Here is a 13,401-nt window from a genome sequence, read left to right as displayed (position 1 = left end):
CGCAGCCCGCCGCACGCCGCACGCCACTCGCCTCTCTCCCGCCATCTCGAGAATAGACGGCCCGTCACCCGCGGCCCCGGTCATTCTACTGACCCATACCCCATTCGGGGCAGGCTCAGGATCGGGCAACCCGCGGAACTTATCTGTCTATTCTTGAGAACGGTCGCGAGAGACCGAGTGCCAGCGCGAGAACAACAACATTCGGTAAGTAACGTAATTCCACTACTACCCAACTACTCCCAGGTTTAGGTCGTTCGGTTGCCCTCGCTTGAGACAAGACGAAATCAATCATGGCGGCCAGCGACAGCACCCGCTTCACCTCTCAAGTCCTTGCCGTCATCTCCAGTCGCCCCCACCGCGACCGTCATGATATCCTCCAAAAGAACCCGGAGCAGACGATCCATCAGCTCGTCACCATGGACGCAAGCTACGATCCAGCCGCCTCGATTCTCTTTCGCTTCACCGCACCTGTTTCCGACGAGGTCCTCTACGTCCAGATCTTGCCCGACCACGTCGAGTCTTTGACACGTACCCCCTGCGACGATCCTTGCTCTACCCCAGAACTCGATGCCGTACGGAAGCAGCTCGGCACCCTTCGCCTTCTGAGCCTCCATTTCCAACTAGGAGAGCCCAGCCAATTCATCACGCCGATGAGCTTTGAGGCGGATCTATCCGATACCAATTCCGATACCGAGTCGCTCCATACCTACCGTTCCATGGCGGCGCTGGCCTCTGCCTTGGACTTCTCGGTATATATGCGTCATAACGCCTTGACCAAATCGAAATTCACCGTCTTCCACGATGCCATTCACGAGCCTCGAAATGCCACCCAGGTTGCTGCGCTGGAGTGGAGGGCAGACCCTTCTCGTCTGTACAATGGCCGGGGCGGTGTGATAAAGAGGCAAGGCGTCGAAGGCTTAGCTTCCAGCACGGCCTCGTATGCTTCGACCATTGCTACCGACAGTCCGCCCGGCTACGATCGCCTTCTGGGCCATGACCATGACCCTGACGATGACGAATCTGCTCGACTTCCGGCCTACCACCAAGTGCACCAGCCTATGGACTCTCGGGCCGAGGACTACGGCAAGCGAGCCCGTTCGAGCAGCGGAGGCACAGACTCTAGACCTTGGAAGAAAGATAAAATACCACGGCCATTCGGTCCGGACTCATCACCTTCCAGACCTCAAGATACGCTCCAACGACAAATCCAGAAGCTCGGGGTCATGGTCGAGAATCGCATCAGCTGCCTCCTCGCTCCTTACGAAACCCGCATAGGACAACTTGAAGCCGCCGTTCGAGATCTCCAAGAACAGAACAGCTCCTTGAGGGAACAGCTCGAGCAGCACAAGGTCGACTCGGGTCGCCGCCTCGAGCTCGTGCAGGAGGGTCAAGACAGGTTCGAGGAGCGCCAGGGGGTTTCGAAGACAAGCAGGCGGAGCTGGAAAATCGACAGGAAAGCATGGAAGAGACGGCCGAGCTGGTCGACGTTCGCCTGGCTCGGCTCGAGGGGGTGCTGGACGAAGAGGACTGGAAGGAGGCACTCGTGGAGGAGGTACGATACGAAGCGGTGGAGCAGGTTGTAAGTGAAAGCGTGGACCGAATACGAGAGTCTTTAAGAAATGCCTGACTAGACCAACACCACCACCACCGGAAATTGGGTTTTTATGTGTGATGACAGCGTGATTGTTTCCCTGATTTCTGCATTGTAAACGTGTGAGCTCGCCCATCTTATTCATCATCCGGGCGTGGTATCCCTTTCGGATTATGGGCAACGTAGGTATGCTTCAAGAGAGGTAGATGTTCCCTCGGCGTCTCAGGCTAGGCCAGCCCGCAACGTATCTATGCTAAAGAGGAATGTGGAAGTCTTGCGCAGTGACTCGTAGAAACAGGACTATGAAAGCAGCCGCGTTGATGGCGCATTATGTATGGTTGATGAGGTTTGGGGTTCGCCACCGCAGATGATTGCAACTCCTCGGTCACCCAAGTCCACCCCTGGGCAAAGAAGATGCAGTACACCAACATACACGAGTTTCAAAATCTTCTTGTTCCGGGAAAAGCTGCGCAAGCGCTATGCAACAGCGCGTAGGCGCCACAAACTTTCTACAACACCCGAGCCAACCCCTGATATGCCAAAGAGGTTCACGGAGACACTGGCAGGCAGGAACCCAGCAACTGAAGATACGCCGAGATGAGCGAGAAATTGGCCGACACATTGAGTTACCTAAAATAGGTAACTGACCTAGAAAGCCCATGCAAGCGTGCCATCGCGTACTCTACCCAGTCATTGGAACCACAAGAAGCATGAACAACACCTACTGACCAGTATCAGTCCCATTGGAATATTACCCCGCACATCAGACGAGCAGTCATGACATCTGGCTAAGTCATCATCGAACGACAGCTAGACTATTCACCTTTACCCTAAACTAGCCTTTAGGTTACTTACAACGTTGCGGTATTCCCATTCATCAGCACCGCATTCCGCAAAGCTTCTACAATATTTTCTGGTTGTCCTTGCCTGGGGGTACGTTACACGGAGCTCATGCCGCTACTTAGGCCGCCGATGACTATGGCAGAAGCTGGTTTGGTTAGTAGATAGAGTGCGGGTGATCATGCCGGCGTGGTGGTCACTCTGCGTCTCTATTCTGCAAGACATGGTCGGTCGTGTACCGGAGATGGTACATGGTAACGGGAAGCCGGACCTGGGATCGTGCCCAGGGTTGCCGGTGGGCCGTGGTGCTATGATATGACCAGAGGGCAGTTTGAGGAGCAGTCCCTACTCGCACTAGGGCCGGCGCTTGCGGGCGCCGTGGTGTCGCCGCTGCTCCAAGACAACACTGAGACCTGCGGAGATATCGCAGTAGCCGGAGAGGACGGATGCGCATGTCGGTTGGCTTACGTGATGGGGGCCTACTGCCCGTTGCGGCCGGCTTAAGGTGCAAACTCGGAAAGCATGACCGCATGGCTCGTACCAGATACGGGGCGGCACCGTTGCAGCATTTTGGCCGGGGCTGCTGCACTCCTGTGGGAACGTCTCCGAATGGAGCATAAGGCTTACAGGGTCATGACATTGCCATGGCTGACCGGGTGGCTTCCTGAAAGCAGTGGGTTTTCCGGGGCCGTGACACTCGGTGCAAGAACCGAGCAGAATCCGTACACGGGAGAGCTAGCCGCTATAGCAGACACGCTGCGTTCGCTGCCGCAGTTACGGTACCGCAACATCCTCCTTGTGACGAGGAACAAGGCAGCGGCCCTCACGCTAAAGAAACCACGCCAACAGTCTGGGCAACGACACATCCGTCAAGCCTATCAGGCCATTTCGAGCCTGCGGAGGGAAGGAAATAACGTAACGATCGCCTGGCTGCCGACATTTGAGGAAGACAGGCTTATGGACCGGGCGAAAAAGGAAGCGAAGACCACGACAAGGCTAGGTACCGAACCAGGGACCAAAATGCCGGGGGCGAAGTCAACAACACTGAGCCTCGCGTGGGCCAAACGGAGTGCTTTAACCAAGCTGCCGGAAGGTGTCGGGAAACACTCCAAGCGCGTCGACACAGCTCTTCCAGGAAAACATACGAGGCAGCTGTACGACCGACTTTCGTGGAAAGAAGCCAGCGTTCTGGCCCAGCTCCGGACAGGGAAAGCGAGGTTGAACGAATACCTATATCAGATCAAAGCGGCACCGACCGACCAGTGCGACTGCGGACAAGCGAGAGAGACGGTAGAGCACTTCCTCTTCCGATGCAACAGATGGACAGTATACCGAGCAGAGATGCTACAGTGCACGGACACCCACAGGAGCAACTTGTCCTTTTACTTGGGTGGCAAGTCACCATCGGACGGCAGGTTTTGGTCTCCCGACATGGAGGCCGTACGAGCGACGATACGATTTGCCATGGCGACAGGTCGGCTGGATAGGAACCAGTCTTCTCACTAACGCGACCACTACTAACAACCCGTGCCTCAGACTGCAGGCGCCGCTTCAGCTGCCGAGGATAGGATGCTGGACACTTGAAGAAGGGCCTTCAAGCTGGCCTGCCAGGAAACACTACTAACACGGGATTCCGAACAGGAACGTGCTGACGGAAGTGGAGTGACCAACTGGAAATGGGACATGCAAGGGCTTCGGGTGATAAGGAAGCGATTCATGAATGTACCGTAGATTAGCGTCAGTCGCCCTTTCGGCTTTGCCGCCCGGGCGTTAATAAATTGTGTGTGTGTGTGTGCAGCTATGTGTTCTTCTCATCATACCCCCTTTTTCTTTTTGAAGTGCAGAGACACTGACATTAAGCATTGATCCTTTTCTCCCCTTTTTGTCTGGGATACCGAACGTCTAAACACAGTTATAATGAGTGGAAGCGTATGGCACGCATGGCGATACTTGCCACTGGTGGTGAGGGTTGAAGCCAGTGGATCAGTCCCAGCCACTTCCATACCCGCCGTGGTGACGGCAATACCCACCATATCCATCATATCCGCCACCACCATAGTGTTTTTCTTCTCTCTAGTCGTGGCGTCCACCGTCGTGGCGTCCACCGTCGTGGCGTCCACCGCCGTGGCGTCCACCGTCGTGGCGCCCACCGTCGTGGCGCCCACCTCCGCCATCAAATTCCTCTTCTCTCTTGACTAACACATTGTATGTCAATAACAAGTATACAGCTATAAATCATCAACAGGTGGGAAGACGAACTGTTGTATCGGTAGCCATCGTGATCGTACCAACCACTTCAAGTAGGTGCAGTCACAGCGATTAGCTATAGCATGATAGCGGTGTGTATAGCAGTGGATAAGCGGGAATGGGCGTGATGAGGTGGATTTAACTCAAAATTGGCAATGAAACGTACTAGCAATAGCGGTGGCATCTGTGCCAGTCCTTACTGTCAGCACCATCTTTGTCATCGGTCTTCTCATCAGCCCTCTTGGCAACAAAGCCCAGGGGCTGGTCCTGAGAAGCGCATTTGTCAGTGCTCGAGGCTTGCTTTATTTTACTAGCTCCCCTGGGAAAACACGATGACTTACATCAGGAGCGGCCCGCTTGTCCACGGGCTCAACGTCTTTGCCGGGCATAGGGTTGGCAATGACATTGGCACCCAGGAGGAGGATAGCAGCTAGTATCTGCTTCATGACTATGACGAAGGAAGTTTTGGAGTGTCTATATTATATTTGATGAAGGATGTGGAGTTTAAAGCTGTGTTGCAGAGATTCCGTCTGGTTAAAAGTTTTGTTTTGAACCATGCTATGAGGAGTAAGGAGAGACACCAAAAGACATGCGTTCTTCCCTGGCTTATATGTGTGTTGGCTGCAGCCCGAGGGGCCGGATCTGCCATGGCTATTGCCCTTCTTGTCAACGTTCCCCTCTGGTACATGTGTGATATAGTAGTCCTTGTCTCCATCATTTATCCACGTAAGAGGCGATCATATCTGGCCATGTTGAATGCCATGGTTGACTGGCTGCCGCAACCGTGGCATATCGACGCGCATCCAAAGTATCTAGACCATATAGTATCGTGCTTTTGGGGAAACCAGAGCCGTGGCCGAACAGCATAGCTTCAACCTTCGTGGTAGGCATGGTATTGAACAGGGTCTAGAACCGAGTGGTGGCCATGTGTATTGATCAACCATAGATGGTACTGTCCAGAAAAGAGAAGACAAAGGCCGTAGCAGGCGCGAACTCAACGATTGGAGGCTGTGACTATTCCGCCCCTGCGTAGATTCCGGTCCCCAGAAACCGAGAAACGGCCCCATCGATAGAGTTCGACGGGCGGGGCTGTTGTGGACGACTGCGGAGGACGAATGACGTCGATATGGCCGAGACCCTGGGCCCGGCGACTTATTTGATACTGCTGGTCGGCTTCTGCCAAAATAAGGATTTTTTCGCCAAGCTTTTTATATTTTTAGTGTCTGAGGCTCTGTAGCCCTTACACCTGAGCTTGGGGTCATTATGTTGTAAATTACATGGTGGGTTAGGGATTATGACGGAACTTGGCCTGTCTACTGCAATCCACCACTCCCTGCGATGGTTTCGGCCTAGCCCTCTCCGCCGGCCTTGAATGCACGTAGGGTAAGTGGGGAGTGGGCCAAAAGTCTAAGGAAGAGGGTCTCCGATCCGATTAGAGTTACCGAGAACGTTGCAAGGTCGTCCCCCCTTTTTCCATGAAAGACCCAGAGATTTGGTTTTGGGTTGGATAGTCCACATCTACCGCGTACCATTCACTAGACAGGGCTGACAAATCCACAAAGAAGATCTGGCCAGGCTCGATGAAACTTACTACGTATATGCTTTGGAGCTAAGAATGAATTGCGGCTGACAAGAATGGGTGTCCTAGCTGTTTTAGATCAAAATGCCTCTTGTAGACATAACGGGATTTCTCAAATTAAATACTCCAAGGATATTCCCATCGGTGTGCCCATACCTCCAGGCCTCTAACAGACGGTCTCTTAGTCACATAGCCCCCCTTTGAGGTTATTTTTGGGTGACCCAGAGTGAAAATATCCTCCCCATCATTCTGACTCGGAATCAGTCTAGGTCTATTAATATCACCCAGACTTATATGTCAATATCACCTAAGAACTGTCGTAATATAGTGTCATTGTGTTGTATAACCGTTTTGACACTGAAACTTTAAGGCGATCGAGGCATCAGTCCAATTACAAATTGGACGGTTAGGGTGAGATCCAGGCAGGCCTTACTTTTCAATGGGTATATGGTATCTTCGTGGGCTGTCTAACGCTGCATCCGTCGAAAGTTTGAGGAAAGGTTACCAACGACGACTGGAAGCTGGATGAAACGCCCACGTCGAAGAGGTGTATGTCTCAAATACTGAACAGTACACCCAGAAGCATGGCTGTTCCGTTTTCCTCCCTGTCGCAAGGGAGCCCAAGCGCTAATTCCATGTATCGCATGGTTGCCTCGCGGGAACCGAGATTGCGCTACACAATCTGGAAGGCGAACTGACAACTCGTCAAGTCTACCCTAGCAACATCATGACCAACCAGAAGTTTGAAGTGACTCCTGCCGGGCTTTCCTCCTACACTCGAGCATCTCATGTACCGAGGTTTTCCCCTACACCTGCTAGTGCCAGTGCGGTCAGCGAAGCCAGCCTCTGTGCCTGCACGTGGTGCTGGCTACGAACCTGTTGGCGCGGATCGGGCAGTCCCGACCCCGTGAGCAGAGCCAATGCAGAGACGCGAATAGAATAGATGAATATAATATTTTCGCGAATACTTACGTACGTATTGGATAATGATGCGACTAAAATCCTGCAGGCAAACGCCTACCAGGCTGCCTGATCTGCGTGGGTAAATGCGGCCCTGGCGGCCCTGTATCGCCAGGGCCTACTTAGCTGCGGAAGGGTAGATGGGGATCGCTTGTGGCATAACCGTAGGTGACGTCGTCGTCAGGCTGAAGTTGAATGTCCTATGTAGCTCGAATAGGGGTAATTGCACACAGTGGCGAGAGAGTAGGCCTCAATGCCAAGAGTGCCAATGACACCTACCGTAAGCGAGACACGAGCTCAGGTATATAAAAGTCTGGCTTCTCCGCTAGATACTGCTCCACTCTGTCTCGTTTACAACATAAACAAACACCTAGCACTCCGTACGCTCCCTGTCATCTAAATCGTCTTTTCATGACGGTAACTGTGGCAGTTCAGCGTGGTCACACTGGAAGGTGTTTAGCACACCAACCACGTCTATCCCTTATAGTAATTCTATCCATTTCCTATCCCGTTTTCAAGAACCTAATGGGTGCGCTTGCACCAAGTCGCTCGTATCTTTATGCCCAACTTGCAGGGGGGCTGCGATTCCAAGTGCAATCCTGTGTCTGGGACATCAACACTAAACTTATGCCCTTCGTTCACTACCCTAGGACCTTCTACAGAATCCTCGGTACAAGCAAGGCCTTAATCTATGGCGATTTTACTACCGAGTTCTTCTCTCGGATAAAATGGAAGACATTAGCAATTATGGCAGAGGCTACTAAGGCATATCCAGTCCAGGCGTACCTTCAAATATAAGGATACCTACAGGATAAGGAATAATGGGTCAGACTAGGGTCGGTTACACAGTTCCGGCGTGGGGATTTGTTTATCACCTTAAGAAAAACACGGCTCATACCCATCTAAACTATCCTCAGTCGCATGCCGACCACGCAAGCAATAAACTTCATCGCCTGGAACAGAGCTTCTTCGGTGTTCCCCAAGACGACTTTCCTCAACTACGAGGTGCTTCCTTTGAAAGGGGTGGATAAGCCGAAATCGCGAGGTTTGGTAAATTTGGGTGGTATTTAGGGGTGAATGCAAGCCCGCACCAGGAATTAAGCCGGACTCATCGACGAATTGGAGACTCCAGATCCTGGAAAATGGACCTGGATACACTACGCGTCACCTAGTTAGGAATATTAACAGCAGTTCTGGAATATTCCAGTTTCGGAATTTAACAATCGAGGATTTCGCTTAAGACGACATGGTATTAATTAAAAGAGAGTTTAAAGTATTATATTGTTATAAAGTCTCTCACCTTATAAATATTAAAATACCGCTATATATACTTATAATAAAAGCCCCTTAAGCGTCTTTATTAAATATTAAGCATTATTTGTGAGTCCGATCACATAAGCCCTCCAGAATAAAGCTCAGCGGGGAAAAGGTATTAATACAGGCCAAACCTCTCGCGTGACACAGTCTCCCAGACTACAACCCATTTGAAGCCGTGACTTCAACCCTCAAGGTCCTGCATTGGTTGAACTAGCGGCCATGCGTACTGATGGGGCTTCTGTAGCTCCATTTCTCTCGCTCGTCGCTCGCTAGTGAACTGGTCGCGGCCCGTAAGATAGCCCTCCCAGCAAGACCAGTCGCTCCACACCCCAAAGGCGTGGTCAGAGCAGAAGTCGGCCCGAATAGTCCAGGGAACTCTGATGCAACTCCCATACCCCAGCCTTATCAAGAATGTGATGGAAGCATGACAACAAAACCTTGGTGATGAACAATTGCGCACGGGGCGGCGACGCTGGAAACCGCTTCGCCGGTTTTCCCTTCTTATTGTGCAGTGCCATACCCCGCAGCAGCGATGGTCGACCATCCCTGGATGCAGGCATAACCGTAACGGCCGCTGATTAGGTCTCGACCACCTGCGCAACTCCATTCAGCATCAGAATGCCATTGGTGCAGTGTTCGTCGTGGGGGCTGGGCCCGGTGCGGGCAGGCTGCCGCGCCACTGTCTGGTTGGGAGCTCGGGCGCCTGCTTTATGATTAGCGTCACGCGGTCACCAGCCGAGAAGCCGTACTCACCTTGCGGCGTTTGTGGTGGAGGCAGCTGTCTCGAACCCACCTGCCTCGTGGGACGGTTGAGAATGACAGTGCCGCCGTCATCGTTAGGAATGTCGTATATCGTATATGGCCACAGGATCAGCGCCTGCCGTGCCATTTTGTCACCATGACGCCAAACCCGCTATCAAGCGCCGAAGACGTGAGACGACGAGAATGACCTCTAGCCAGGCTCCTCTTCCGTATCGTTTGACGTAGGCTAGGGAGTTGGTCCTAATGGAGCAGATCGCGAACCAATTCTAAGCTAAATGGCAGGGACCTAGCCCACTACAGTAGTCGAAACCACTTCGATACCCTCAAATGCTGCCTAAACGAAATGGAGATTTTGACGAGAACGGATACCGTTGCCCCCATTTGCGCATAAACCCCCATCTACTGGGATAGTTCCCTCCTGCTATGACCTTGCGATGGGCCTAGGTCCAAGGCTCGTCTTTGCATGAGTCAGTATCCCCCATGCACTCATGGTGGGTTCTTGCCGGCCGCGACCCTCAAGACCTTGTAAAGTCATAGCGACTTTCTGAGGTGCCATGGGAGTGAGATACCACTAATGTGAACCTCCCGCGGGATGAGGGTTGTGAAAAGTACCTGGACGTTTACCCCGCCTCCCTGAGGCATCTGGCGTGCGAGAGTCCGTATTATGGTATGGTTAGTATGGTGTCACAACCAATACCGTAGTGGTGGGCTATACGTGCCTGAGTGCGGAAAAGCCTTCGCTAGCTGTGTCGTATGAGCTTGTGCAAAGTGCGCCCGAGGTGGGTGGTGACCACGTTACCTGGTGATCGCAGCGGTCTAGATCTGGCTCGGAACTATCGTGTTCAAAGTAGTTGTTCGTCCCAGCAGCCTCGACAGTTTTGGTACAATAATGAATTTGCTCATTTTTGAGGAGCTTCGAGCGTCACCACCCGTGGCTCAGTTATTCACCATTCAAGCCCATCATCGTCTTGCTTCCGTCACAGGGCTTAGTGAGGGGGTGGGGGGGGGAGTGGATTGAAGTTGTATTAGAGTTAAAGCTGGTGGACCCCTTGGATCAAACTCGTTCTAGATCCCATTCTAGATCCCTTTGGCCCCAAGCACCTAAATTTTAACCGTTAACTTTAACATTCTCTCAACCATCCTATTTTTAGTTAAAATGATGCATCGGTTACGGTTTGTCACGGCAAATGGCTTCAATAATGAAAGCGCATGTGAAAATTCGGATTCAAAAGATGCTGAGCCATTTGTCCACTGCCGGATCCAGCAAATCATGTTGTCCAAGTTCCCAGCCTTCAAGATGGCCACAGTATCATGCGACCTTGTAGAGCAAATAACACAAATCACAAGTGGTCAGTATCGGATGTGGAGGGAAGCATGGTGTAGAGCAGGGCAGAGGTCTTTGGTTTGAGCATGGGATGGGCGGTGCATGTCGATAGACTTACACAGTGTTGGGAGATACCTCTCCTCACTTCTCTGCAAGTCTACCAGACTCCAGATGTATCTAGATTCTTCTATAGATACTCTGTCCACTTCTGACTAGGTCTATAAAAACCTAGCCTGCAACCAGGCTTCAGGAGTGAAAGGCCAAGGCATTTTAGACAATACACTCCTTCACCCCTCCTACACACAGACTTTTGACTTCCGTCGGGTTAGGTGCGGCTCGATTGATCATCAATACACACCACTATCGTCTCTTTTATTAAATATATTTCTCACAATATCGAAGACCCCGTTCTGGCGTGCGTTTTCCGGAGAGTGCCGACCTCTGCCCCCTTGGGTAGAGTGTCAATTGGGCCGCGGCACCAAACCAAATTTACACCGTCAAGCCCAATATGGGGACGTGTATTATGGCTCCTATTCAGAACGGACAGCCTGGCCTGATTATCGATCCATCTCTGCTGGCGACTGAAATGCCAGTATCATTCAATTCAGACGCGGACACGCCAGTAGATGCCTACTCCACCCCTGACAATAAAATTGTTATTCCATAAAACTTCCTACGGGCGTTGATGTCCTACCACGGGGCGTTCTTGAAGAGAAGTTGATCTTGACCTTTTTTTGAATTAAGTTTATTGTCCGTATGCAGCTATCTAGCTATGACAGACATTATGACAAACCTAGCCCTGATGAGGGCTTACTCCTTTCAAGCCAGGAGAGTCCAGATCCAGAAATTCCATCGCTCAACTTGCTGTCCATGTTTAGCCTTTCTAGTGAAGTTAACGAAAGGGAAGCTTTGTTTCCCGTAGAAACGAGAGCAGAGCCCCCTTTCCACGCATGGTAGTGAAAAGAACGCTAGTCGTGAGAGGGAGTCCCATGAGCTGCCTCTGTAAATGCTGTCGCTGCCTGCTGAAGTGCCGACAGTAGAGGAGGAGATGCGTTGTCGTCTGCCTCGTTCTGCCGCAATACCTACAGACGTCCGAGTCGGTTTTCCCTATGAGACGTAGGTAAGTTGCTATGTGTCCTATGCCTGTACGTAATTGGATATACGCGGACGAGACACTCCGAGGGAATCCAGAGTAGTCGAAGGGCTTCATCGCAAACTTCGGCGGCTTTCTAGTCAGCAGTCGGTACTGTTTCCCCAGGCCGTGAACGCGCCGGCCATGGTCTTCATTCTGTTCTTCGAGGTCCCACAGCTGCTTCCATCTTTCTTTCACCTTTTGGTGGAACTGGCTCTTCAGCCAGCTGAGGGATACGAGCTGGTCTTGCCGGTCGTGTCGTGGGAGGGGCTTCTGAAGCCCCTTCTTGGCTAGCTTGTCGGCTACCTCGTTGCCCCAGATCCCACATTGCGCCGGACACCAATGGAGCTGAACAGGATGTTGGAGAGATTCTGCAATGCTGTTCACTTGCCTGGCCAGATAGCTAGTTCCTTGCGTCTGCCGGAGCGCGACCTGGCTGTCGGTAAAGATGTAGCAGGGAGCGTTCCATGATCGGGCAGTTCGCAAGGCATTGTGTATGCATGTGAGCTCTGCATCCGCAATCCGAAGGCCGGAGCCTAGATTCCAAGAGTAGCATTTGGTTGCTCTCGTATGCGGAGCAAAGGAACAGAGGCCCGCTGCGGACCTCGTTGTATTCCCTCGGGCGTCGAAAGAGCCATCCGTGTAGATGATGGCTGTGTGCTGCGGGATGGTTCGGAGAAGTTCACGATGTCTCTTCGCTGCCTCCTCTTTCCCTACGCTGAGTATAACCGGGCGCAGGGGAGGGCTGTACCATGGCGGGAACCAAGATGGGTCCATCCTCTCTATGTTTTGTGACTTCGAGAGACTTTTCAGCAAGACAATGAGGGACTGAAGTTGTGTGGGGTAGGGCTTTGGGGGTTGAGAAAGACCGTAATTACAGTTGTTCCCAGGGCGGGTTGGTTTCGTGATCCGTTAGCAAAGGCTTGCTTGACGGGGTGGTTATGGGGTAGCTTGGTGAAGCGAGGTGCATATTGGTATGCGAGCTTCGTATGCCTGCATTCCGGCGGAAGTAGAGCCGCCTCGATCTCCAGCGCCTTGGTCGGTGATTTGGGGAACGCTCCCGTGATCGTAGCCAGTGCTCGGTTCTGAACCCTTTGGTACTGTTTCCACAGGGATTGGCAGCCTCTCCGCCCGAACCAGAGCAAGGACCCGTAGTCGGCCACCGAGCTCACACAGGCCACGTACAGCTGGCGTAAGGCGTCCAGTCCAAGTCCTCTTTGCTGGCGGGCGATGCGCTGGATGCCTTGGAGAGCTCCGTTGGCTAGGGTCAGTCGTTTTTCTACGTGGGTCCGAAACGTCAGCCCAGAATCGAACCAGATGCCGAGCCAGCGAACCGCGGGCTTGGGTATCACCTCGGCGCCTTGGATCGTTATGGTGTCCAGCAAGGGTTGTCTGCCGCGGTGGAAGTGAATCAGTTCTGTTTTTTCCACTTCGAAGGTCGCGCCCGCCTTGTCGGCCTTGTCGAACAGTTCTCTCAGGGCGTCATGAAGCACCCGACAGTTCTTCCTTGCCGACGTCGAGCTTGCTGCGAGGGCGAAGTCGTCCATGTACGACAGCTGCAGCGTGCCATTCTGTGCGGTGACCAAGCGCACATACAACAAGAAGAGGATCGGGGAAACAGGGGAACCCTGTGGCAGCCCCGAAACTGC

The 13,401-nt window shown here is 52.6% G+C and overlaps 3 protein-coding genes across 3 annotated transcripts; 2 read left to right on the top strand and 1 right to left on the bottom strand.

Moving 5' to 3' along the window:
• Positions 1-290: 290 nt before the first annotated feature.
• PG998_014636 (uncharacterized protein) lies at positions 291-1,583 on the top strand (the record flags this gene model as incomplete). The annotated part of the gene is made up of 1 exon (XM_066881452.1): positions 291-1,583. One exon carries the CDS (start codon positions 291-293, stop codon positions 1,581-1,583), a length of 1,293 nt encoding a protein of 430 aa, XP_066723583.1.
• Positions 1,584-4,348: 2,765 nt separating this feature from the next.
• PG998_014635 (uncharacterized protein) lies at positions 4,349-4,630 on the top strand (the record flags this gene model as incomplete). The annotated part of the gene is made up of 1 exon (XM_066881451.1): positions 4,349-4,630. The coding sequence occupies one exon, from the start codon at positions 4,349-4,351 to the stop codon at positions 4,628-4,630; it is 282 nt and encodes a 93-aa protein (XP_066723582.1).
• A 213-nt stretch (positions 4,631-4,843) lies between these two features.
• Positions 4,844-5,124, bottom strand: PG998_014634 (uncharacterized protein; the record flags this gene model as incomplete). The annotated part of the gene is made up of 2 exons (XM_066881450.1): positions 4,844-4,945; positions 5,020-5,124. The coding sequence occupies 2 exons, from the start codon at positions 5,122-5,124 to the stop codon at positions 4,844-4,846; spliced, it is 207 nt and encodes a 68-aa protein (XP_066723581.1).
• Between the last annotated feature and the right edge of the window lie 8,277 nt (positions 5,125-13,401).

The sequence above is a fragment of the Apiospora kogelbergensis genome, assembly GCF_038363985.1.
Source record: "Apiospora kogelbergensis strain CBS 113332 chromosome Unknown utg000012l_segment0_segment0, whole genome shotgun sequence".
Classification (NCBI taxonomy): domain Eukaryota; kingdom Fungi; phylum Ascomycota; class Sordariomycetes; order Amphisphaeriales; family Apiosporaceae; genus Apiospora; species Apiospora kogelbergensis.
The sequence above is the reverse complement of the archived record's forward strand: the minus strand, read 5'-3'. Positions and strand labels throughout refer to the sequence as shown.